Source organism: Palaemon carinicauda, chromosome 22 (genome assembly GCF_036898095.1).
Source record: "Palaemon carinicauda isolate YSFRI2023 chromosome 22, ASM3689809v2, whole genome shotgun sequence".
Classification (NCBI taxonomy): Eukaryota; Metazoa; Arthropoda; class Malacostraca; order Decapoda; family Palaemonidae; genus Palaemon; species Palaemon carinicauda.
In genome coordinates, this window is record NC_090746.1 from 77,852,609 (window position 1) to 77,877,608 (window position 25,000).

Genomic DNA, 25,000 nt, shown 5'->3' on the forward strand with positions numbered 1-25,000 from the left:
GGGCGGTAATTTTTCAGGCCTTTTGTGTCTCCCTTTTTGCGAATCAGTATAATGTTAAAGTTTTTCCATGCCGCAATTTTTGCCTAAATTTATTGTAGAATTCAGCCAGTTTCACTACTATGGAATCTCCTCGATCTATTATTAAACGAATTTTTAAGCCATCTTCTGCTGTTTTGCCTCTTTTCATGACTTTTAATGCTTTCTTTTACATCAACTACTGTTACGTTTGGTACCCGCTCAGGTGTTTCATTATTTCTATTGGTGAAGTTATTTTTTACATCACTATTGTATAGCATTGTCTAGAAATCCTCTACAACTTTTATCACGCTATCTCTTTGGTGGATAATATTTCATTTTCATCCTTTGAAGCAAACATCTGCTGGCGCCCGGTTTCAAGTCCTTTTCATTAATTTGATGCTTGTTATATCTATGAAAAAACATAACACTTAATTTAAATTGATTTTGGATAATTTCAATGCTAAATTATGTCAAAAGAAGAGAGGAGAATCAGCAGTAGGTAAATTTGGAGTAGGCACAAGGAATGACAGAGGAGACAAGCTGGTAGATTTTGCTGCAAGAAACAATCTTAACATCATGAACACCTTCTTTTATGAAAAGGAAAGTCGAAAATGGACACGGAGAACCCCAAATGGATATATGAAAAATTAAATGGATATTATTCGCAGTGAGAAAGTCAATTCAGTTAAAGATGTAACAGTATTAAGCAAGCTAAAGTCAAGCTATCTTAGAATGGTGAGAAGGAAATTTTTTTTAGATCTAAGGAAAGAGAGAAAAATTAATTCTAAGAAGGAAAATAAACACTCCTGATATATGAGAAAAATCTGACGAGTTGAATTTAGCGATAAAAAGTAAGTACTTCCAGATATATGATGAAATGGAGCCAAATAAAGAAGAAATGAACAATAATTTAACAAAATTGTGTATTGGAATCAGCACAGGAGATAGGTGGAAGAGTTCCTAAATAAGATTAAGGAGAACCATCAGAAAACACCAAAAACGTAATAAAGTAAAGATTAGAATTAAGGATGAAATCCAAATGAGAAGAAATAGAATTCGCACAAGCATCTCAAACAATAAGTAAACTAAGAACTAAAGATAATCGTAATCACAATCAGACCAATATTGAGGAAACACTATACATTTTATATATGTGCATACACACACACACACACACACACACAGACATATATATATATATATATATATATATATATATATATATATATATATATATATATATATATATATATATATATGTATGTATATATATACATACACACATATATACATATATAACTATATATATATATATATACATATATATATATATATATGTATATATATATATATATATATACATACATATATATATATATATATATATATATATATATATATATATATATATATATATATATATATATATATACATATATATATAAAATATAACCAGTAAATATATCATAATACGTATTCAAAACATCCATGCATTCTATGGTAGAAACATAACATATCTGTATGTAAAAATACTTTATAGAATACACTTAAAGATGATTACACTTTTTATGGGAGAAAACTGAATACCCTTATAGTGGAATAGCACTTTGGGGGGATAAAATACTCTTAAGGGTTGGCTCTATTAAATGGAGATTACACTTTGAAAGAAAAACGCTACCGGAAGCAATGGTTTCTTCTTTACCTGTGGGAAGGTTTTACTGAAACAGGGAAACTGGCTAAATCCAGACAGCCTCAGAATGTTGCCTCTGTCTGAGGATACTTGCTCTATGGTAAGCTATTACAGGTTAGGTTAGGTTAGGCTTAAAGGTCAGTCTCTCATGGAAGGCGGAGGCAATTAAAAGGACAAGCAATTCCCTCTCCACCCAAGTTAGGACCAGGGAAGTACAGGTAATGGCTACTGATGACTTCCAGAAAGTCCTCATCCCTAGCTCACAACAATAGTGGGGTTTTAGATACTACCGATAACTATACATCTTATGCAATACCCACATATTGTAAATCAGGGACGTTACCAGAAGCTACCAAAGGTAGCATAGATGATTAGTTCTAGCTACCAAATTACTAACGCTCTAAAATAAGAAATAGAAATCACAGTCTTACCTGGTCAAGCTCGATGAAGTAGTCTTCACTTATCTCGATTCCATCCAAATAATGGTAAAAAGCACTCTTCATTATAGAGACTCCAGATTCTTCTTCTTCAATGCTGCACAGGATTGGGGCAAATATGTCAAATTTTGCCAAAAATTTCTTTTTGGAGTCTTCCTTTTGTATTAAATCTAGAATATTTATAATGAAATGAGACCTTAAGGAATAATATAATAAACTATGACATATAATAGCACATCTACATCATCCTTTTATAGTAACTGACAGGAGTATGAAAACTAATATAATCCTAACATGCTCTTTTTAGTAATCTTAGCTATGTCTACTTTCATCATTATAATATCCTCAGTCCTCAACACATAATGGCAATGCTATAAATGCAAAACGATGTCAACTAAGAAAAGAGGAACAGTAAATTACCTAAAGCCCTGAATACATTCTCATTTGCAGTAATTCCAGTCATAATATCAACTTTATGGAAACGTCCAGACTTCAGCAGTTGTGCAGGGTGGTCAGGAAGGTAGTCGCCATCAATGCAAGGCACCAGAGGAAAGGGGAGGTGTTCCCATATCTGTGTAGTCATGAAATAACGAAAGATATGGGTGTGATTTCATACACCAAAGGCTATTTGACCAACGATTTGAACATCAAAGGTCTTAATGATTTATGAAAACAGTACTCTAGCAACAGAGCTCATTAGCTAAAAATTTGACTTGTGAAATCACCATAGATAGGTATGAGTCTTTGAAATGTTTTTTTTTTTTTATGTTGATAAACAAATTCAACATGAGAACCTAGAATGTGTACAGGAACTTTTACAAACATGAATCTTTGTTAGGTTTTGGGCTCTAAAATACCTAGCAAAAACAAGGGTGCAATTTACCTTACCATTGGTGTTAAATGGTTATAACGTTAATAGTATTTTTAAAATTCCATACCTATTTCAAATAAGGAGTGCAAGTGAGTGTTATCTTTGAGTTTTCTTCTTAAGAAAAAAAAAAAAAAACTTTTTATCTCTCTACAAGATACAAATATGAATCTTGGCAGTCTGCTTTTCTGAGATTTTTTTTCTTACCATTATCCTTATCCAAGATATTTTAGTCATAACTAACCAAGCAATTTGACGTAAAGCTTACTTGTCATTAGATAAAGAAGTTCCCTGCTAAACGCAGCAAGTGGGAATAACTAACTTGAGTTATGCTAAAAATAATTAACCCTTTAGCCAACATTGGACGTAATCTGCATCCAGATTTTTATACTCCAGTTATTACTAGTTTCTCCTCTAATATTTCTATATAAATAAATTCTATAAAATATGTAAAAATAATATAGTATCCATTGGATGTATTTTACGTCATGTTACTGCTAGATTTTATTCTTCATTCTATTATTTGCATATATAGAAATTCTATAAAGAATGTGAAAAATTATATAGCAACGGAAAGGACTGTAAGAATTAAATACAAATGCGTTATATGTAAAACTTGAGAGCAAATATTTTTTACCCTCTCATTTATAATAATATTTACTCAAAATCGTCTATTCAGAATAAAACATTTTGATAAAGATATCTTCCCTATAGAATTTGTTCAGAAATAAGTTAAACCAGATTTTCGAAAATTGCAACTTGGGTTTGAGCGCCAGATTTGTTGGTAAGTGGGAGGCATTCAAAGGATTAATAAAAAAAGAAATCTGTTATTTAGAAATAAAATATAAACCTACTTTGACTGGGTAGGAAAGGGTCTCTTGTAGAAAGAGAAACAAACAGATCCTAAAACTCTTATTGTAGAAGAAGGATGCTATAAGCCCAAGGGCCCTAACTAGGAAAATATGCCATTGAGAAAGGAAACGAGGAAATAAACAAACATCAAGAAAAGTAATGAACAATTAAAATAAAACATTTAGAGAACAGTAACGACATTAAATTATATCTTTCATATATAAACTAGAAACTAAAAAATGTAAGAGGAAGTGAAATAAGATAGAATGGTGAGCATGAGTGTACAGTGAAGCAAAAGAAATTACCTGCAAGCTAAATGCTTTCAGTGTAATGTCTTCAACAGAAGCTTCTCGGAGGCATTCAAGAAGACCATTACTGTCCAGGGACTCTCCATCACCGGAACAGTCAAGAAGTTTTTCAATCTTCTTGGAAATGTCTCTGGGATTATCCCGAATCGCCCAGGGTGCTAACGCTGTCCCGGACATAGGGATGGCTCTCTGGAATAGCCCTGTAAGAAACATTACAATGTAATATCTATAAAGAACTCATAGAATTTATATGAAGAAACCATTTAATAGTGCAAAATTAATAACTTTTGACTTATGAAAATCTGATTTTATTTGATATTGGTGTGCAACGAATTGATAGATCTTATACTAACATTTATTATTTCAGTAGCCTTCCTATAACATCCTAACCAATTCGTGTATCAATAACAACCATTTAATCTATTATTCAAGACGCGCAATGTTTGCATAAATTATGTCCAAAGTGGTGTGAAAGCATGATGTTTTCAATATATCTGAAGTTAGCATAATATCTATGGAATCCCTTTCTTCTTATGCTTAAAAGTTTTTTGTCATCAACTTTTTAATGGCCAATAAGTTCTTATATTTCACAATTAAAGTAAAAGAAAGTTGTCATTCTGCTTCTCATTTCATGAAATGTACAAGAATATTATGAGTACGTAAATGTTCTTCTGATGAACAAAAAAAAACAAATATAAATGAATTCACCAAAATAATTTTTGAGGTAATCATTTGAGCGACTGACTAAAATCATCATAATCTTTACAATCATATATTCAATTAAATAAAAGAGGAAAGGAGAATTGATTTTAATTGGCTCTCGACTAGAGCTTCCAAATATAAAACCCCATTATTGTATAACAATTCAGATATCTGAAGGACTGAATAATTCGAGGTTTTGAAGAAATTGGAATCTTGAAGGTCTTACAAGGCAAGGGATTTTCCGTGAGTAACGGAGACCAGAAAAACAGATATTAAGTAAAGTAGTCTGAGTATAGTATAAAAACCAATTCTAACACAAGAGCTGGTGAAACCACCAGACGTATCCCATTCACATCTCAGTATATCTCTCACCTTCAGAATAGGGCGACAACAAATGAAAGTGTACCGAAGCCCCTCCGGCACTTTGGCCAAAGATGGTAACTTGACCTGGGTCACCCCCGAAATCTTGGATGTTCTCCTGCACCCAGCGAAGAGCCAGTGACTGATCTTTCATTCCAAAGTTTCCAGGAATTATGGAATCACCGGTTGATAGGAAACCTAGAGGGCAATAATAAGACATTTATCTTGAAATTAGCAATAGGTAATTATAGTTACTTATTCATCTCGTATCCCACTGACCATATTTAATTAAAAACTATGGCATGTTACTTTTGCTCCTTTCATGGAGGTGTTGCATGGTTTATGTAACAATAATATATGGATATATTTTCTGCTGATAATATCTGTAAGAACTAAATATGTTTTAAATATAAACAACTTGAGAACAGAAATTTTCGAGCCTCTCATTTATAATAATATTTATTCAGTATCGTCTATTACATAACTTGTAAATTCTAACTGCATTTTCCACTTGATAGTCCAAGGCTCAACCTATCTATAGTTAATTCTTTTTAGCGAGGCAGATTTACACCGACCTGCAGGGGTGCCCTTTTAGTTCGGGAAAGTTTCCTATCCCTTATTGGTTGAACGAGATAATTCTAACCAATCAGATAGCAAGGAAACTTTTCCGAGCTAAAAGGGCACCTCTGCAAGTCAGTGCAAATGCACCTCATTAAAAAAAAAAAAAAAATAGTATAGTTTGAGCTATCATTGGCTAAATCCAAATACAGTTGAAATATCGACAAATTCTCATATTACTGACCTAAGACTCCCAGTCTATATTGAATGGAGACAAGAATAACGTCCTTTACGAGAAGGAAATTTGGCGTTCCTCCGACGTTCTGTGCATCCCCAAACAAAAAGGCACCTCCGTGAATAAACACCATCACCGGAAGGTTTGGTTCTGAATTCTGTTAAATAAATTTTCATTATTGATCGATTTCCCGGTGATGTCATTAGTTCAATAAGCATAGACTATAGCATCCCTATCCAATGCTAATTAAGAACTCTGGGGCAAATGTAGTTGGTTGGGATGGGCGTAAACTTTCTTATTACTTTTCAAATCGATTTTCTTTATGGGTAAAATGTTGTTTATCTTCATCTGAAATACAAGTATATCAAACTAGTTTTACGATTTACGAAATATGATTTAGTGTTACCTTGCCTGGAATGAAGCCCGTTGGGAAGCAAACACAGGGTTGAGACTTAGTCTTACGGTAAGCTAGGGATACAGAAGTCTAAGAGGGTCGCAGCGTGCAGGGGAGGGCTACATGAGTAGGTAAGGATACGGCTTCCAGGTTAGGTTAGGTGGGAAACATTAGGTTAGGTTGAATTCTTGTGTTTGTATCCTGTTTAAAATATGGTAACTTTTGATGTTTTACATCCAGTCTATCCCAACCAACTACAAAGGCTCCAAGAATTGGTCCAGATAAAAGAATGCTGGTTAACTAAGACTTCAAACTTGAAATTATTTCTTGTAAGCAATTCGATGATGATATACTAGGTTATTTTTTTATCTAGAGGTTATTAATCTTTTATTGGAATTCTTTTTCATTCCACAAGCCTTGTTGGTCAAGCTACTTTGCCATCTCCTCACAGTGAATCAATAAAGCACTCCAAATAGATAAAGGGAGGTAATGATCTTACGTTAAAAATATTTCATTGTAATCTGCAACTTCTACTTACATGAATAAGTGTAGAATTATTGCTAACATAGACTCCTAAGGAAGTTTTATTATGTAAATAAATAGAGTTTGGATGCAATAGTCATAAAAAATCCTCACTATAACTGCATCAACTAGTCATAATTTTGAGTGTCTCTCTTTACAGTGTCATTTCTGGGTTATTAACATAAACTGCATTGATAAGATAAGTGAAAAAATATATATGATATAAAATATCTATTCAAGTTATAAATTTCGTTGCAAAAACCTCCATTGACATATGGCTTATCAATCCCATTTTTAGTAAACCTTTAATAGTTACCTTTGGAACATAAACATTCAGATAAAGGCAGTCTTCTTGTCCACTGATTTTAGTTTCATTGGAGTCCATAGTGGTAAAGTCCACTTGAGGACATATTGGTGGCGTTTGTCCTCCCTTCACACCTGACCAAGGTTCTATGGGCACTGGAGCCTGAAACCAAAGGATATGCATGGGTCTGTGAATTAAAAATTAGGTTCATATCGATATCTAAAAATCTATTAACAGATAATTTACTTTTATAAAAAAAGTTATTATTATTATTATTATTATTATTATTATTATTATTATTATTAGCTAAGCTACAACCTTAGTTGGGAAAGTAGGATGCTATAGGTCTAATAGCTCCAACAGTGAAAATAGTCCAGTGAGGAAAGGAAATAAGGGAACTGATAAAACAGAATGCCTGAGTGTAATCTTAAGCAAGAGAACTCTAACCTAAGACAGTGGAAGACCATGACATAGATTATTGAACATTGGCTGGAGTCTGGAGAGTCTTTGGATTTTAAAATTCTCTTGTACATTTAAAAACAGTGGTTCAAACAATAAGGTCAATAGGGAAAATAATAAAACAAACAATCAACTCAGCATTTGCAAACTTACCTTAAACCTAAGTTCACCAACTGGAGGCTTAGCATACGGAATGCCTTTGAAGGTATGAATAACTCTTGACTCTGCAATGACGTGTTCAGTACCTCGTACCTTCCCTAACTTTGTCATTAGTTCAACTGTTATTTCTTCCGAAGATTCTCCGGCTGAGGATGAATTCAAAGGTCCTACATTGTTTAACTTCGGAGATTCTTCGGCTGTATTTGACGATTCAGTATGGACTGGCTCTGGTTCTAAAGCTCTGGCGTCTTTCATTGATTCCATCGATTCTTCCACTGTTGCCGACTCTGGGGGATCTTTTACAGCAATTGGCTCTGAAGGTTCATCATTTGTTGCTGGTTCTATAATGTCAACCTTAATTGGTTGTGATACCTAAAGAAATTCAAGATAAGGTCAACATTGATTCATCCAGATATAACTTCATCTAATGGAATCTGTTGCTTTCTTTCATATCGTCTCAAAGTGTTCCTCTGATAAAGTAAATACCCTTATACGTAGTACTTCAGTTTATAAGTCTGAGCTGAGTACGCATACAGTATATGCAATTGTTTAGTGATATATCTAATAGCTTTTAAAATACATTGTACTTTATTTATTTTGTTTAATCTACAAGGTGCTTCTAACACACTAGTATTAAACTACACAATGATCTAAAACAAATATATTGACTCACTATGTAGATATAAATGACTTTGTTTAGTGAAAAATCCAGTAAATTTTAAAGTAAATAGTACTTTGAATCTTTTCAAAGCTGCAAGGTACTTCTAACAAACATATTTAGCTTCAGAGTAATCTAATACTAATAAAGGGACTCAATAGAGGCTAATAAGGTAAATGCAACTTACATTGGCAATTGAGGAATTTTCCTTTTTCTCAATGGATAAGGTTGTGAAGAAGAAAACTGCTGCAACTGCTACTAGGATGCCAATAAACACCTGGACGACTGTTAATGTATTCCCGGCCATGGCTTTGTGATGTTAGATGTTGAGTGACTGGGTGCCTTAGATTAAGAAAAATATAAAAAAAAATATTGTTGAATATGAGTAAGAAAGTTATTTTACATCATATATATGTATGTGTTATACTGTATACATATATAATAATATATATACATATATATATATATATATATATATATATATATATATATATATATATATATATATATATATATGTATATATACAGTATATATATATATATATCTATATATACAGAGTACAGTATATATATATATATATATATATATATATATATATATATATATATATATATATATATATATATGCATAAATATATATATATATATATATATATATATATATATATATATATACATATATAAATATATATATATATATATATATATATATATATATATATATATATATGTATATTTATATATATAAATATATATTTATATGAATATACATATATATATATATATATATATGGATTTTGAGCGAAGCGAAAAATCTATTTTTGGGTGAGATGGCCATGTCGTCCTGATGGAAGTTCCTATAGGGTAGCTTCCTAGGGTATATTACAACTACGGCGATATTCCCAGAGAATTTACCTTAAGGTACCAGAATTCTAACTCCTGGAGCGAGTATCCCTCGTGAAAGGGATATCGCGACATATCAGAGGACGTATTCTTGACACGCCACATGGCAATCTGCATCCCGAACAGAGATTTCGTCTCGCAGGGGGCAAATGGCAAGAAACGAATTCGGGAAAGAAAAAGGGGAGCCGCTCCCGATTCGTAAGCGTGCCTGGCGCCAATCCTGGCGCCATCTGTATTCCTTGTAGCGTACACGAGGTGCTACAGATACTGTATGTAGGGAGGGGTCCTACAGCCCTTTCTTAGAAAGGCAAGGGCGGGTCCATCAGGACGACATGGCCATCTCACCCAAAAATAGATTTTTCGCTACGCTCAAAATCCGTTTTTTGGGCTCAAGCCATGTCGTCCTGATGGAAGTATATCAGAGCATTACTGTATCTGTGGATTCTCAGAACGTGCCGTACTCCCCGGAGGTAATTTTTCCCGGTCGACTAGACCTAGAGACCTAAGATGTTACCGTTATACATCTTTTCAACTAACTATAAACCATGTTAGAGCTTCCTACCCCCTACAGGGAAGAGTCCTACTAGACTCTGGAAAAGTCTCGAAGAGTACATATACCTATGTATGAATACCAGGCAAGCTAATATAGTGGTCTCGCCCTATATTAAGTAAAGCATAGTTTGTAAAGAACCACTGCGTCAATATGAAATATCGACCAGTTCTCCGCACAATACTTGTATTGGACAAAGGTTTACATCCGCATAGGAGGAAACTAGTAAAACCGCCATCGTCCCCTTATGGGACGGGGTCCTCCCGTTAAGGGAAAGCATAAACCAATGCAACATAGCTTGCATAAAGGAACAATTCTATTAGAATTATCCCAGATAAGGTACATAGAATGAATGCTCAATTATACCAATAAATTGACACAGGTGAAGGAGACGCAAGGTTCTCAAGAACAAGTTTATTGACAGGCAATAAATAGACAGGTTAACCACAATTATATATATATATATATACATAAGAAGAGGGTAACCCAAAACTTTAAGCATAAGTATGATAGTAAAAAGAACTTGTTTGTCTGAAAGAAAAAACATTAAATGCCACTTTTAAGATACCGAGGTATCAAGGTCATAAAAGTCTGTATTACAAATCAATGACATTAGCGTTAGAAACGCTCGGCACACATGTCTGCACTTATGCTAGGTTCACCTTTGGAAATGGAACAGTCTACGTGGGCAACACAGTGCCCTCACTTAGTTTGTAGTACAGTATGTAACTACACACTCACCCTGGAATTAATCGTCCCAATTAAAACCACTGTTTCTCGCAGAGTTAAACAGTAGGGTTAACACCGCGACCCACTGCTACCACAGATCTCTTTAGTTCCTCTACTTGCTTCGCATAGTGGCGAAAGAACACTCTGGAAGACTTCCAGCCAGTGTATGAACGGAGATGTTCAAAATCCATACAATTAAAGAAATTTAAGGATGAGGCAACTTTCCTCGGATCATGACCTGCGGGTGTACTGTCAGGATCCGATCTGCGAATAAAATATGTGTTTTCGCTCTGAGTTGATTCAGAGATAGATTTGAGCCTGATGTTTCTCCCCTGAATAGTTGACCACCCTTGAAGTCTGAAGTTCTATGAAGATAGACCTTTAGGCATTCTACTGGACATAGAGATGCATCTTATTTCAGAGGGCAGATTCTCCAGGGACCCCACCTGATGGTGGGTAACTCATTCTTGGCGAGAAACGTAGGATCCGGAAACAGGTTCAGTTCTCCCCCATCCAGGAACTGAACACGACCTGCCTCTCTCGAGAGGGCTACAATCTCACTAACCCTGACCCCGGACGCGAGTGCAAATAGGAAAATAACTTTTTGTGTCAAATCCTTTAACGCACACTCTTCATTGCTCAGCAGAGAAGCGAAATGAAGAACTTTGTCTAAAGACCATGAAATGGGCTTTGGAGGTGCTGAAGGTCTGAGCCTAGCGCAGGCTTTCGGGACTCTATTAAAGATCTCGTTACCTAGGTCGACCTGGAAGGCATATAGAATGGGTCTTGTCAAAGCAGACTTACACGCTGAAATCGTGTTAGCTGCCAATCCTTGACCATGGAGGTGGATGAAGAAAGATAAGCAGAAGTCTGTCAAAATCTCCTGCGGATTCTTCGCCTTGACAAAGGGCCACCCATTTTCTCCAAGATGACTCATATTGCCTTCTAGTAGATTTGCACTTATATTCCTCAAGGAAGTCTATGCTGGCTTTCGAAATCCCAAAACGCTTTCTCACCGCTAGGGAGAGAAAATCATGAGCTGTAGGGTCCGGGTTTTCTGTAATGAAGCGCAGACAGTTGACTTCAGGACTCGCTGGGTCAGAACTGGATCTGGTAGCGGTACAAACTTCAGCTGCAGTTCCAATGCCAGGGGGAACTACACGCTGTTCGGCCACTTGTGGGCCACTATTGCCGCTACCCCCTTGAAGGATCTCAGTTTGTTGAGGACCCTCAACAGAAGGTTGTGAGGAGGGAACAGATAAATCTTGGACCATCTGTTCCAGTCGAGGGACATCGCGTCCACTGCTTCCACTAAGGGGTCCTCGTACGGGGACACGTACAGGGGCAACTTCTTGTTGTCTTTCGTCGCAAAGAGGTCTATCTGCAGTTCTGGGACTTGATTCAGAATGAAGGAGAATGATCCTGCGTCTAAGGACCATTCCGACTCTATCGGTGTGAACCTGGATAGAGCGTCCGCCGTCACATTGCGGACTCCTTGAAGGTGAACTGCCGACAGGTACCACTTCGTCTTTTCCGCCAATCGGAAGATGGCCAACATCACCTGGTTGAGAGGTGGTGACCTCGATCCTTGTCGATTCAAGCATCTCACAACTACCTCGCTGTCCATCACCAACCTTATGTGGATCGAGTGATGCGGGGAGACTTTCTTTAAGGTAAGGAGCACTGCCATAGCTTCTAGAAAGTTTATGTGAAAGGTCTTGAATAGCTTGGACCAAGTCCCCTGGACTTTTTTCCGATGAGAGTGGCCTCCCCATCCCTCCTTCGAGGCGTCTGAGTGAATCGTCACCGACGGGGGAGGTGGCCGAAGAAGAACCGACTTCTTTAGATGTCTGGCTTGGGACCAAGGCCTGAGAAGAGTACTTAGCCGAAGCGGAACTGGTCTTCTCAGATCTCTTCGCGCGTTTGATGCATAACTTCTCCAAACTCTGGTTGCATCCTTTAGCTGTGCTCTTAGCACTGGGTCTGTCACCGAAGCAAACTGGAGAGAGCCCAGTACCCTCTCCTGTTCGCGTCTTGATATCCTTTCGGAATCTAGAAGTCTCTTGACAGAACCCGCTATCTCCTTCCTTTTCTTCGCCGGGATGGAGAAACGGTGTGACAAAAGGTCCCAGTGGATTCCCAGCCACTGGAACTTTTGAGATGGAGAAAGTCGAGACTTTTTTCTGTTGATCTTGAAGCCTAGGTACTCTAGGAACTGGATCACTTGACTGGAAGCTTGCAAGCATTCTGTCTCGGATGCTGCCCACACCAACCAGTCGTCCAGGTAGGCTACTACCTGAATTCCCTTTAGGCGTAATTGTTTGAGAGCTACGCTCGCAAGCTTCGTAAAAATCCTTGGGGCTATGTTTAGCCCGAATGGCATGGCTCCGAAGGCGTATAGTCTTCGTTGTAGCCTGAACCCTAGGTAGGGGGAGAGTCGACGGCTGATTGGAATGTGCCAATAGGCGTCTGACAAGTCTATAGAGACGGAATATGCCCTCTTGGGCAGTAAGGTCCTTATGTGTTGCAGTGTTAGCATTTTGAATTTGCAATTCACTATGAACTTGTTGAGTGGCGACAAGTCCAGAATGACTCTGAGCTTTTCCGAGTCTTTCTTGGGAACACAAAACAGCCTCCCTTAGAAATTGATGGGCTTCACCCTTCGGATCACCTTTTTCCCTCCAACAGTTCTTGAACGTACTCCTCCAGAACAGGGGTGGAGTGTTGGAAAAACCGAAGGCACGGGGGTGGAGTGCTGTACCAGCTCCAGCCCAGTCCATTCTTGAGTAGGCTGTGGGCCCAGGGATCGAAGGTCCACCGATCCCGAAATTTCAGAAGTCTCCCTCCTACCGGTATCATCTCACTTGGACTGCCGTCCTGAGGTCTTGCCTCCCTGACCACGACCACCCCTGAATCCCCTTCCCCTTGAGGGGCGCCTAGACGAGCCTCTGGCTGCTCCTCTAGGCTTTGCTCGAAAGGAAGTAGACTGCCCTTCGAACGCTGGGGTGAATGCCGTGGACTGTGTCAACACGGCCTGGGGTACCCACTGAAAAGTGGTCGGGGTTTGTGCCACGATCTGGGGCACTGGAGGCAATGGCAATTGCAGTTGCTGTTGCTGTTTAACAGGCTTGGCTGGCCCAGACGGTAGCCTAGTCCTCATAGTCTTCCTCTTTGGTTGAGGACCCTCATCCGGGGAAGACTTTCTTTTGATAGCCAGGCCCCACTTCTGGGGAAGGTTTCTATTCTCCAAGGCGGCCTTATCAACAACTTCTTTGACCAAGTCGGTAGGGAAAAGGTCTTTTCCCCAAATGTTGGAGGAGATTAGTTTCCTTGGCTCGTGCCTCACCGTAGCCGAGGTGAACACGAACTCCCTACAAGCTCTCCTTGCCTTGACGAAGCCATAAAGGTCCTTCGTCACTGTGGCCAGATGAGTCTTGGCCACCACCATGAACATTTCATGGACCTTGGGGTCACTTGCCATCGTCTCGAGAGTAGTCTGAAGAGACATTGAGGCAGCCAGTCTTTTTTTTGTCTCGAACTCTCTTCGCAAAAGAAAGTCAGACAGCTTAGGGAGGTCCTCGCCGAACTGACATCCGGCAATATCAGCCTCCAACTTTCCAACTGAGAACGTAAGATGGACGTCCTTCCAGTCTTTGTGGTCCACAGGCAGGGCTTTACACTCCTCCAGGGAGGGGCAAGGCTTGCCGGCCTCGACTGCTTTTAGTACAGCCGCAAACCCTTTCTGTAAAAAGGGGAAGGCTCTAGCAGGCGAGGACACCAAGGAAGGGAGCTTCTTGCTCAATGCAGCTACCTTTGAGTAAGAGAAGCCCCTCTCTTTCATCGAGGATGAAAGTAGAGCTTGAGCCTTAGCATGGTCCATCACTATGACCTCCTTCGGCTCTGTCTCCTCCTTTGAAGCTGGTTCCTTCCTCAGCCGGACATAACAGTCCGGATATGATGTCTTGCTGGGCCAGAATTCCACCTCCTCCAGGGGAACTGAGCCCAGCTTATCCGAGATGACGATCTTTCCGGTCGTCATCGGCATGTGCTCAGCATACCTCCATGGGTTAGCATCTGAGCACAAGGGAAGGTCTTTCACATTGAGCTTTTTCTGGGGCCCATGTGATTCTGCAAGGCACTGCATCCGCAGTTCCATTGCAGCCGCCTTCTCCTGATTCTCCTTCTGCATTTGTTGGATCATTCCAACAATAGAAGAGAGGGCCTGTCCCAGCTCTACTGGGAGACCGGCCGATGTTGAGGGAATAGGCTCCGGAATCTGAACCGGAGTAGCCGACACCTCGTCGACCTCTTCCTCTACAACGTCTGGGGCTTGAACTTCATCCTGGGCTTCTGCCAGGAGGTCTTCCTCCAGACACTCGTCCACATCAGACATCCTGTCATCTAACTAGATGTCTTGCATCGCGACCGCGACTTCAGCATCCACCTGGATCTGAACTTGGGGGATCTCCTCTTGAGGCTGGGGAATCACTGCATCGGCTGATGCCTTAGGGAAAAGATACGCCCTCATCTTCTCACTTGGAAGATAAGGGCCAGAGGTGTTCTTTTGGAAGCCCCTTACCCAGGTACGAAGCTTCTTCCTAGCTATATCCCTTGATTCCGCCGTCCTAGGGGAATCAAAGGCCTCAGTAATCAGGTTAGTGCACACAGTACATACCTGAGGGTCCCAATACCGGAGATCATCCTTGGAGACAGCGCATGCTGCGTGTCTCCTACAAAACTCATGTCCGCAGAGGTTCTTGCTGCGGACGTTGCAGAAAACACTTCCGCACTTCGGAGGGTCCTTCTGTAAAGAGAAGAAATTTCCATGAGTATCAAGTGAACTATGTATCACTGGATATGCATAGTATAGCATAACAATTCAGAAAGGAAAGACACACACTTGTTTCCCTCACAACCCAATGTTGCAGCCTTCCAGATAATAAAATCAAATGGTTAATCTCTTCTAGAGTAACCAATGCAAAGTTTCCAGAGGAAACAGGTGGAGCTCACACCTAAGCAATGATTTTAAAATCCTGGATAATAGACAGGAAATAACTCACTTTCCTATCTGTAGGGCAACAGCAAAGGACTGTGCAAGAAAACACAAAAGGGTTAGAACACACAGTGCTGTACCAAAACCCATACTATAGTTTTCTTCTTACTGTATATGTTATACTGAAGAATACTAGTACAGTATAGGAGGATACGTGCCGGCCGGCACCTGCCGGCCGGCCGGCACCTGCCGGCCGGCACACACCATAACTAGCTTTAAAGTATACTACTTAACAGCTATAAGGCGGCAGAACTCTGGTTCAAATGCATGTGCCGGTCGGCAGCAATTGCCGGCCGGCAACAGCCGATGTCGGCCGGCAATGGGTGCCGGCCGGCAATGGGTGCCGGCCGGCAACTACACAAGATAGTACAAGGGCTGACATTAGCCGGCCGGCAAAGGTACAGGACCGATGCCAGCCGGCAGCAAAAGAACCAGAGGACTACACCTGCCCGGCTGCCGGCCTCATAGGCCGGCAGCCGGGTCGGGTACAGCACTAGAAGAAAAATAGGATGGATGCCGGGATAAGAGTGTACACTACCTCCAAGCCCGGCAATCCGAAAGAGTGCATATAAGGAAGGGGAGAATCTAATTCAGGCTTCCTGACCAATGCCGTCTGGCTCTACAGGCAGGCATGGATGAGGGACCAAGGGAGGTCCGGGCAGCACTCAAAATATAAGACCCTTGCCGGCCGGCAGCTCTGCTGGCCGGCAGGGGGCTGAGTCAATTCCACATCCTAACCTATTCTAGGTCCAGATGTAGAACGACGTACAGTACTGTAATGGCTAGGCCATTACAGAGATAAAGGGGGGAAGGGACAAAAGAGGGTCCTACCAACCTTGCTTTAGTGACGGATCACCCGCAGCCAAGAAACTCATCTTACCCTAAGGGAGATCCAAGGGGGGAGGCCAGCAAAACTTGCCAGCTCCCAGAGCACCAAAGCAAGGAAGGTGTTGCTACTCCCAGGGAAAGAAACTTATCCTCCCCCGAGAACAGCAACAAGGACTAGTCTGGTAGATCACAAAAGAAGGAATCATATCCACAGAAACCTTCGGTAGTGACCTAAGGAGGCTAAGCCACCTTTGTCTGTGTCAGGCCAGCGAGGGAGACTCTACCCCAAGCCAGACAAGCACAGACTCAGACTAAAAAACTCTGTTGTTCTGTCCCTCTTTGAACCAGACTTACTGGAACAGGAAGGTACAGTAACACCCCAGTATAGTTTTATCGAAAATTAATTCGGAAAAACCACTTAGGGATAAGCCCAAGGCTTAAACAGAGGGAAAGGGATTGCAGACCTTCTCCGAAGAAAATAAAACAACCGGGGAGAAAGTATACTAAGGCTCCATAAGCAACTTAGCCTAGGCACCAAGAGAATCGATTACCTAAATCACCGAAACTCACTCGTATACTATCTTGGAAATATTCCACACAATCTTAAATGTATAAAACATAGCCTAAAGCTTCAATAAAATTTTAATACACTCGGAAAACCCAAAATCATGCATGAAGTACTAGGACCAAACGACTAGGCTACATGGCCTAGCGTAGGCCAGAATGGCGAATACTTCGCCAAAATAATACTAAGCACGAAAGAAAATCCTATGTAATGCTAAATAGCTAAAATTTATTAAAGCAAAACAACCGGGAATGTCGCTCTGACTAACTAAACTTATACCTAGCGAGCGACAACGTCCATGACGCCTCCGGTAGGCTACGGCTCTTGTAACAAAGATTAATCCTATTAATCACTCAAAAATTTACCAAGAGCCTACATTTATGCATAAAAGACATGGTACTCAACTTATCAGAGGTCGACGAAGACGGAGAAGCCATGAAAAGCAGAATAAATCCAAGATTTGCGAGAAACACAGGAAAAAACACCAAGTTGTTAAGCTACGCAAAAAGGAATACAGATGGCGCCAGGATTGGCGCCAGGCACGCTTACGAATCGGGAGATAGGGAGCCTTGGGAGCGGCTCCCCCTTTTTCTTTCCCGAATTCGTTTCTTGCCATTTGCCCCCTGCGAGACGAAATCTCTGTTCGGGATGCAGATTGCCATGTGGCGTGTCAAGAATACGTCCTCTGATATGTCGCGATATCCCTTTCACGAGGGATACTCGCTCCAGGAGTTAGAATTCTGGTACCTTAAGTTAAATTCTCTGGGAATATCGCCGTAGTTGTAATATACCCTAGGAAGCTACCCTATAGGAACTTCCATCAGGACGACATGGCTTGAGCCCAAAAAAAAAAAATATATATATATATATATATATATATATATATATATATATATATATATATATGAATATATATACATATATATACATTCATATATATATATATATATATATATATTTATATATATATATATATTTATATATATATATATATATACTGTACATACATACAAAAATGTATATATATATGTATTTATAAGTGTATATACATAGATATATATATACATATATATATATATATATATATATGAATATATATAGATATACATACATACATAAATATATATGTATATATATATATATATATACAAACATGAATATATATATATATACATATATATATATATATATATATTATATATATATATATATATATATACAGTATATATATACATAAATATATATAGATATTAAATATATATATATATATATATACATTATATTAAATATATATATATACATTATATATATATATATTTAAATATATATATTTATAAATATATACATATATGTATGTATATATATATAATATATGTAAAGGTATGGAAAGAATAATGATGGGAATAACACTAAGAGATAGAAGAAGAGCAACATGGTTACAAGAGCAAACTATAGTCGAGGATATTCTAACAACAAGTAAGAAAAGGAAATGGACATGGACAGGACATAGACTAAGAAGAGCAGATAATAGATGGACATTAAGAATAATAGAATGGGTCCTTTGAGATTATGAAAGAAGCAAAGAAAGTCTTGATGCATTTACGAACTAAGAAAGTTTGCAGGTGTTCATTGGTATAGAAAGCCCATAAGCAAACGCGAGAGGAAAGACATGTCTGAGGTCTTTGTTCTGCAATGACGTAATAACTGCTAATGATGATAAAGATGATGATGATTATATATATATATATATATATATATATATATTCCTTTCTCATATTCAAATTGAATATATCAAAAGAGATATATCATGATTTTTCTAGCATGATTTTGCAGAGTAAAACAAACTACCTGATAATCATCGCATTGCTAATGTTAAGAGACGGGATGATAAAAGAAGATCAGCGACTTTTGCTTGATGAAGAAACCGTTTGTATTTTAGTTGAAAAGAACATTCGGTTTGCTGTATAGGAACAAGAAAAATTGCTTATCATCAGATAGCATATCTTTGCATTTAATCTATTTGAAATTGACAACCTTGACTACAGTAACCCGATAGGAATATGTCCTTCAATTTAAGACACCTACCCAGTCTTTTTCATTAAAGGGTTATGATTGACCAACATCAGCGTCAGAGAGGAATGGGTCTGTACCAAACACCAGTAGAGTCAGAAAGGATTATCTCAGAGCCATATTACACCAGTGTTAGAAAGGATTATATCAGTAACAATCTATATTAGTGTCAGAGAGATTGTCTCAGTAACAAACTATATCAGTGTCAGAGAGGATTATCTCAAAGGCTAACCACAGTAGTATCAGAAAGAATTATCTCAGTACCAAACTACATCAGTGTCACAGAGGGAGGTGTCAGTACCAAATTACAGCAGTGTCAGAAAGGATTATCCCAGAGCCAAACTACTGCAGTATTAGAAAGGATTCTTTTCAGTGCTAAACTACAGTAGCATCAGAGAGGATTATCTTAGTACCAAACTACATCAGTGTCAGAGAGAGTTGCCTCAGTACCAAACTACAGTAGTGTTAGAGAGGATCATCTTAGAGCCAAACTACTGCATTATACAAGAGAATTGTTTCAATTTCAAACTACGTAAGTGTCAGAGAGGATTATCTCGGTAACAAACTACATCAGTATCAGAGAGCATTGTCTTAGCACCAAACTAACCAGTGTCAGAGAGTATTATCTTAAGAGCCAAAGTACAGCAGTATCAGAGAGAATTGTTCCAGTACCAAACTACAGCATTGTCAGAGAAGATCGTGTCAGTATCAAATTACAGCAGTTTCAGAGAGGAAAATTTCAATACCAAACCACATCAGTGTCAGAGGGGATTGTGTGTGACCAAACTACAGTGTTAGAGAGGATTGTCTCAGTACCAATCTACGGTGTCAGAGAGGATTGTCTAAGTACCAAACTGCAGTGACAGAGAGGATTATCTCAGTGTCAGAGAGGATTGTCTTAGTAACAAACAACAGCAGTGACAGAGAGGATTATCTCAGTGTCAAACTACAGCAGATGATAAGGTGTTATCAGGCTCTATAACAAATGCTGAGGAGTTGTTTCAGCTTCAATGAGTGACCTATAAGTACTTGTCCTATTGACATCGATTTTGAAATGGCTCTCATATCCTCTGTAATTGTTAACGAGCCATTATCACACTAATAAAACAGCCATATTTCAATCAGTCACTAAAATGAAAAACCAGATTTTATGGATAATACCATAAGATGATATTAAAAGCCAATACTGACAACTTTCTTAAATTTGGTTACAGTCTTTCAGTAGAGAACGATGATAGTGTGGTATAGTAAATGTTGAAACGGTATTTTAAGAGAGAGAAGAGAAGAGAAAAGAGGAGAGAAGAGGAGAGAAGAGGAGAGAAGAGAAGAGAAGAGAAAGAACCAAATGGTCTTTTGCTTATCAATACAGTAAAGATTCTAGTCAAGGGCACTGAGCACTAAATATAATACATACAATTAACATATTTGATTTGTATTACTTTGAGAAAAATATAACTATATCCCCTAATAAAGATTTTAATTACTTTTTCTGCCCTTACTCCTCACGTAGTGTGGATTCTAGGACTATGAAAGGTGGAGGGCCAGTTCAGGGCCAACATAGATGTGAGGGGTCATAGGAGGTTAGTTGCAAGCAAAATGAACCTTTACAGGAAGAGGGGTTCAGGAAAATATATATGTATATATATATATATATATATATGTGTGTGTGTGTGTATATATATATCATTTATATATATATATATATATATATACAAGTATGTATATATATACATATATATTTATATATATATATATATATATATGTATATATGTATATGTTATACATATAAATACATATATATACACACACACACACATATATATATATATATATATGTGTGTGTGTGTGTATATATATGTCTATATATATGTTATATATATATATATATATATATGTATATATATATGTCTATATATATATATATATATATGTTATATATATATATATATACACACATATATGTTATATATATGTAATATATATATATATATATATATATGAATTTATATATATATATATATATAAATTTATTTATATATATACTGTATATATGTATATATATGTATATATATATATATATATATATTAGAAGGCACATAGTCGACTGACATTAATAAATTTAAGAAAGATAGTGGTATAGGGAAGATTGTAAGACGTATAGTTTTCCAAACAGATGTGTGGATAAATTAATTAATGACGAAGTCACCTGGGTACAGATGGAATGTGTGCAAGAAAAGAAAGTCACAACAAAAAGACTAAATAATCCTAGCTTCAAAACGGAACAGAACCAAACAGTAATCCGTATGTAATTTCAATCTCATTTTTTTTGCACAATAACTCGCAAAAGTTTTTGTAAGTCTCTTGAAACGAATTTATGAATACAATTTTTTCTATAGAAACTTAAAGATTATAGAATACCTATTTATCAAAAGGTTAGTTCCATTAAGAATTTGGACGAGTTACCGTCACGTTAGAAAACCTCTGACAAGGAGCTTATCTAATCTTTCATTCTCCTTTCTTACCCATTATAGGTGAAGGACGGAGTTTATCCAAAGGTACACACTTATCCATCCTAAAACTACCCCATTAACTACTAACCTACATATTTCTACCTTTCCGTCTGTTCTGCATACAGAAGAGAAAGTAAGGGTTAGGTTACAGTAGGTTACCGTGAGACTTTTAACGTGACTCACGGTCCAGATGTATATATAGACCTTGACGTGACTGTACCTATAATTGCATACCAGTAAAGTAAAGCATAGGTCCTCCACAAATTGTTACGCTTGGCTATTAGCCCATAAGACGACATCAACAATAGTTTTAATCTCATGCGATTATCATGATGTTGTTGAATAAAAAGAAAGACTGATACATGTACATTCTTTGGGATTGACTTGATTTTCATACAGGTTAGTATTTAGTAGTAATATTTTTGGTGCAGCGTAATTCTTCGATTATCATACCTACTGTCAAATTCGTCAACAAAACACTCTAAATCAATAATCTCAGCACGTGCACTTTCAATAGACAGTAGTGCAATGTTAATTAACCTAGCACTGGTCATTGAATTTCTGAAAATAGTTTAACTAATTTCTTTTTCAAAAACTTCTCTCACAAGAAACACTCGTAACCAGAACGGTGACAGAAATCAACAATAATCTATATAGAAAGTCCAATGCAGACTTACAGGGACTTATAAATGATAGGAATTGTGTTAGTGATGTAGGCTGCATTGACTCTTTCATAAACAATTTCTTGACCAGATGGATCTCGTGTTGAAGATCACTTTCGTTGACAGAATATGCCTTTGCATATGTCTTTAAATGTTTTTCAAGCAAGAAAACCTCACCTCCAGGACACAGTGTTGAAATACCACAAAAAAAAATTGCACCTGATTCTTTGATGAATCATATATATATATATATATATATATATTTATATATATAGATCTATGTATATATATATACATATATTTATATTAATATATATATATATATATATATATACATATATATATATATATATATATGTATATATATGTATATATATATATATATATATATACATATATATATATGTATATATATATATATATATATAATTTAAAAATGGGATATGCAATAAACTGGGTGTGTGCAACCTGAGGGCCAGCTAAAAAACTGAGAGGGCCATGACCCTGCCATGGCCCCCCTCCCCTCTAGAATCATCACTGTCCTCCTGGTTAGCATGAAACAGACAGGTAGACAAATAGACCGGTGGATAGACATGCCAAAGACAAACACTATAAAAACACTTTTTTTTAACAATTTTCCTTAAAAGTACATAAATAGATGTTTAAAATCGGAAAATGTCTTTTATGCAAATAGGAACCAACCACTGAAAGACAAAAATAAGCATTTTGAAATGCTATAAATAAATTATCATAGAGTAAAAGTTAATGAGCAAATAACTCATACCTGGATATGATGAGAAGTGGATGAACTTCTCACCTAAGATTTCGATGCCTTTCCTCATCAGCTGTGTTCAGTCTCACCCGTTCCACGTCGCCAAGTAAAGATATCTTCAACAATCATTGATTTTGATCTTCATTGGTAACGGGAGTCAACCTTTTATCTGGTAGAGATAATATTACTCATGATCTTACCTGATAAGGGCGCTGATAATTTTGGTGATAGAAGCTATCATTGTAGGTTTCACGGACCCAAGGTTATATTCAGCTTGATTTTAGTGAAGAGAGTGAAACTGAAACTTCAGCTGTTTATTAAGGCTTCCTGGTTACTGGTGTTATTAAGAAGAAACATTCTTTTTTATCAATGAATTTTTTACTTGTAATTTTTCTTTTTTTTTTTTTTTTGGAAAAAGGGAGCACCAAACTAAAAAAATACTTCAACATAGCCTTGAATCCTGCTTCCTGTACCATCATTATCTAAATTTTTAAACTAGAATACTGTCAAATAAAAAAAAAATACTTCCAGGTAAATACATGTAAAGCCAATGTTTTCTAAACAGAGCTTTCTATACGGTATATATTATTACTTTGAATGGTACCAACATGGCAAGAAAACTAAACATATATACAAGAAAATCTGTCATATAAAAAGTCCACATTAATCTATAAGCAACACCTTCTCAGTGAAGTCATTCAAAGCCGAACATAAAAAAAATTAGATTGAAAAGAATGCAGAGATTATTTATTTGAGATAATGCAGCAGAAGAATTCTTGTAACAACTCTCAAATATACAGGTTTCATCTCAGCCTTACAGATTATTATTATTATTATTATTATTATTATATTATTATTATTACTTGCTAAGCTACAACCCTAATTGGAAAAGCAGGATGCTATAAGCCCAGGGGCCCCAACAGGTAAAAATAGCCCAGTGAGGAAAGGAAACAATGAAAAATAAAATATTTTAAGGACAGTAACATTACAATAAATATTTCCTATATAAACTATGAAATCTTTAACAAAACAATAGGAAGAAAAATCAGATAGAATAGTGTGTGATTTTGGATTGTCCTTCTCCTAGAAGAGCTGCTTACCATAGCTAAAGACTATTTTACCCTTACAAAGAGGAAAGTAGCCACTGAACAATTACGGTGCAGTAGTTAATCCCTATGGTGAAGAAGAATTGTTTTGTAATCTCAGTGTTGTCAGGTGTATGAGGACAGAGGAGAATCTGTAAAGAATATGCCAGACTATTCAGTGTATGTGTAGGCAAAGGGAAAGTGAACCGTAACTAGAGAGATGGATCCAATGTAGTACTGTCTGGCCAGTCAAAGGACCCCATAACTCTCTAGCGGTAGTATCTCAACGGGTGGTTGGTGTCCGCACCAACCTTCTACCAACATACTGTATTTATTGCAGATATTTTTCTATTCCTAGAGTTGTTATCTCCCAAGCTATAAGTCCTATACTTCATGAATGTCTTATTCCATTAAATCAAACAGTATGATTTTCTGTTTTATATATTTTCAGTTTGCCGAAATTGTAATTTAAAAGTTTCTGATCTTTAATTAAACAGGAAATATTTATCGAGTAATGACCTATAAGTTTGAATAGTTTCTTTAAAATAGTAGGCTTGCATATTAGACTTTCCATTGAGCATAAGGTAGGACAACAAAACTAATCGTTGATCAACATGAACTATGTTATATATATAAAAAAAAAACATAAACTAGCTATTGAAGAAAGTTGCAGTCTATGAGCTACTAAAAAGAAATATTGATGAATCAAACTTATAGGTAAATTAGTAATAAGAAACTATAATCCAC

The 25,000-nt window shown here is 37.2% G+C and overlaps 1 protein-coding gene across 1 annotated transcript in view; it reads right to left on the reverse strand.

The window, feature by feature from the left end:
* LOC137616553 (venom carboxylesterase-6-like) overlaps positions 1-23,337 on the reverse strand; it is a 28,060-nt gene extending 4,723 nt beyond the window's left edge. Inside the window, exons 1-9 of the mRNA XM_068346408.1 lie at positions 23,214-23,337; positions 8,712-8,866; positions 7,861-8,238; positions 7,261-7,410; positions 6,038-6,185; positions 5,248-5,433; positions 4,171-4,373; positions 2,566-2,716; positions 2,140-2,315 (exon numbers count right to left, since the gene is read on the reverse strand). Coding sequence (XP_068202509.1) covers positions 2,140-2,315; positions 2,566-2,716; positions 4,171-4,373; positions 5,248-5,433; positions 6,038-6,185; positions 7,261-7,410; positions 7,861-8,238; positions 8,712-8,831 — 1,512 coding nt within the window. The 5' untranslated portion in view covers positions 8,832-8,866; positions 23,214-23,337. The remainder of the gene's footprint in view (positions 1-2,139; positions 2,316-2,565; positions 2,717-4,170; positions 4,374-5,247; positions 5,434-6,037; positions 6,186-7,260; positions 7,411-7,860; positions 8,239-8,711; positions 8,867-23,213) is intronic.
* Positions 23,338-25,000: the final 1,663 nt, after the last annotated feature.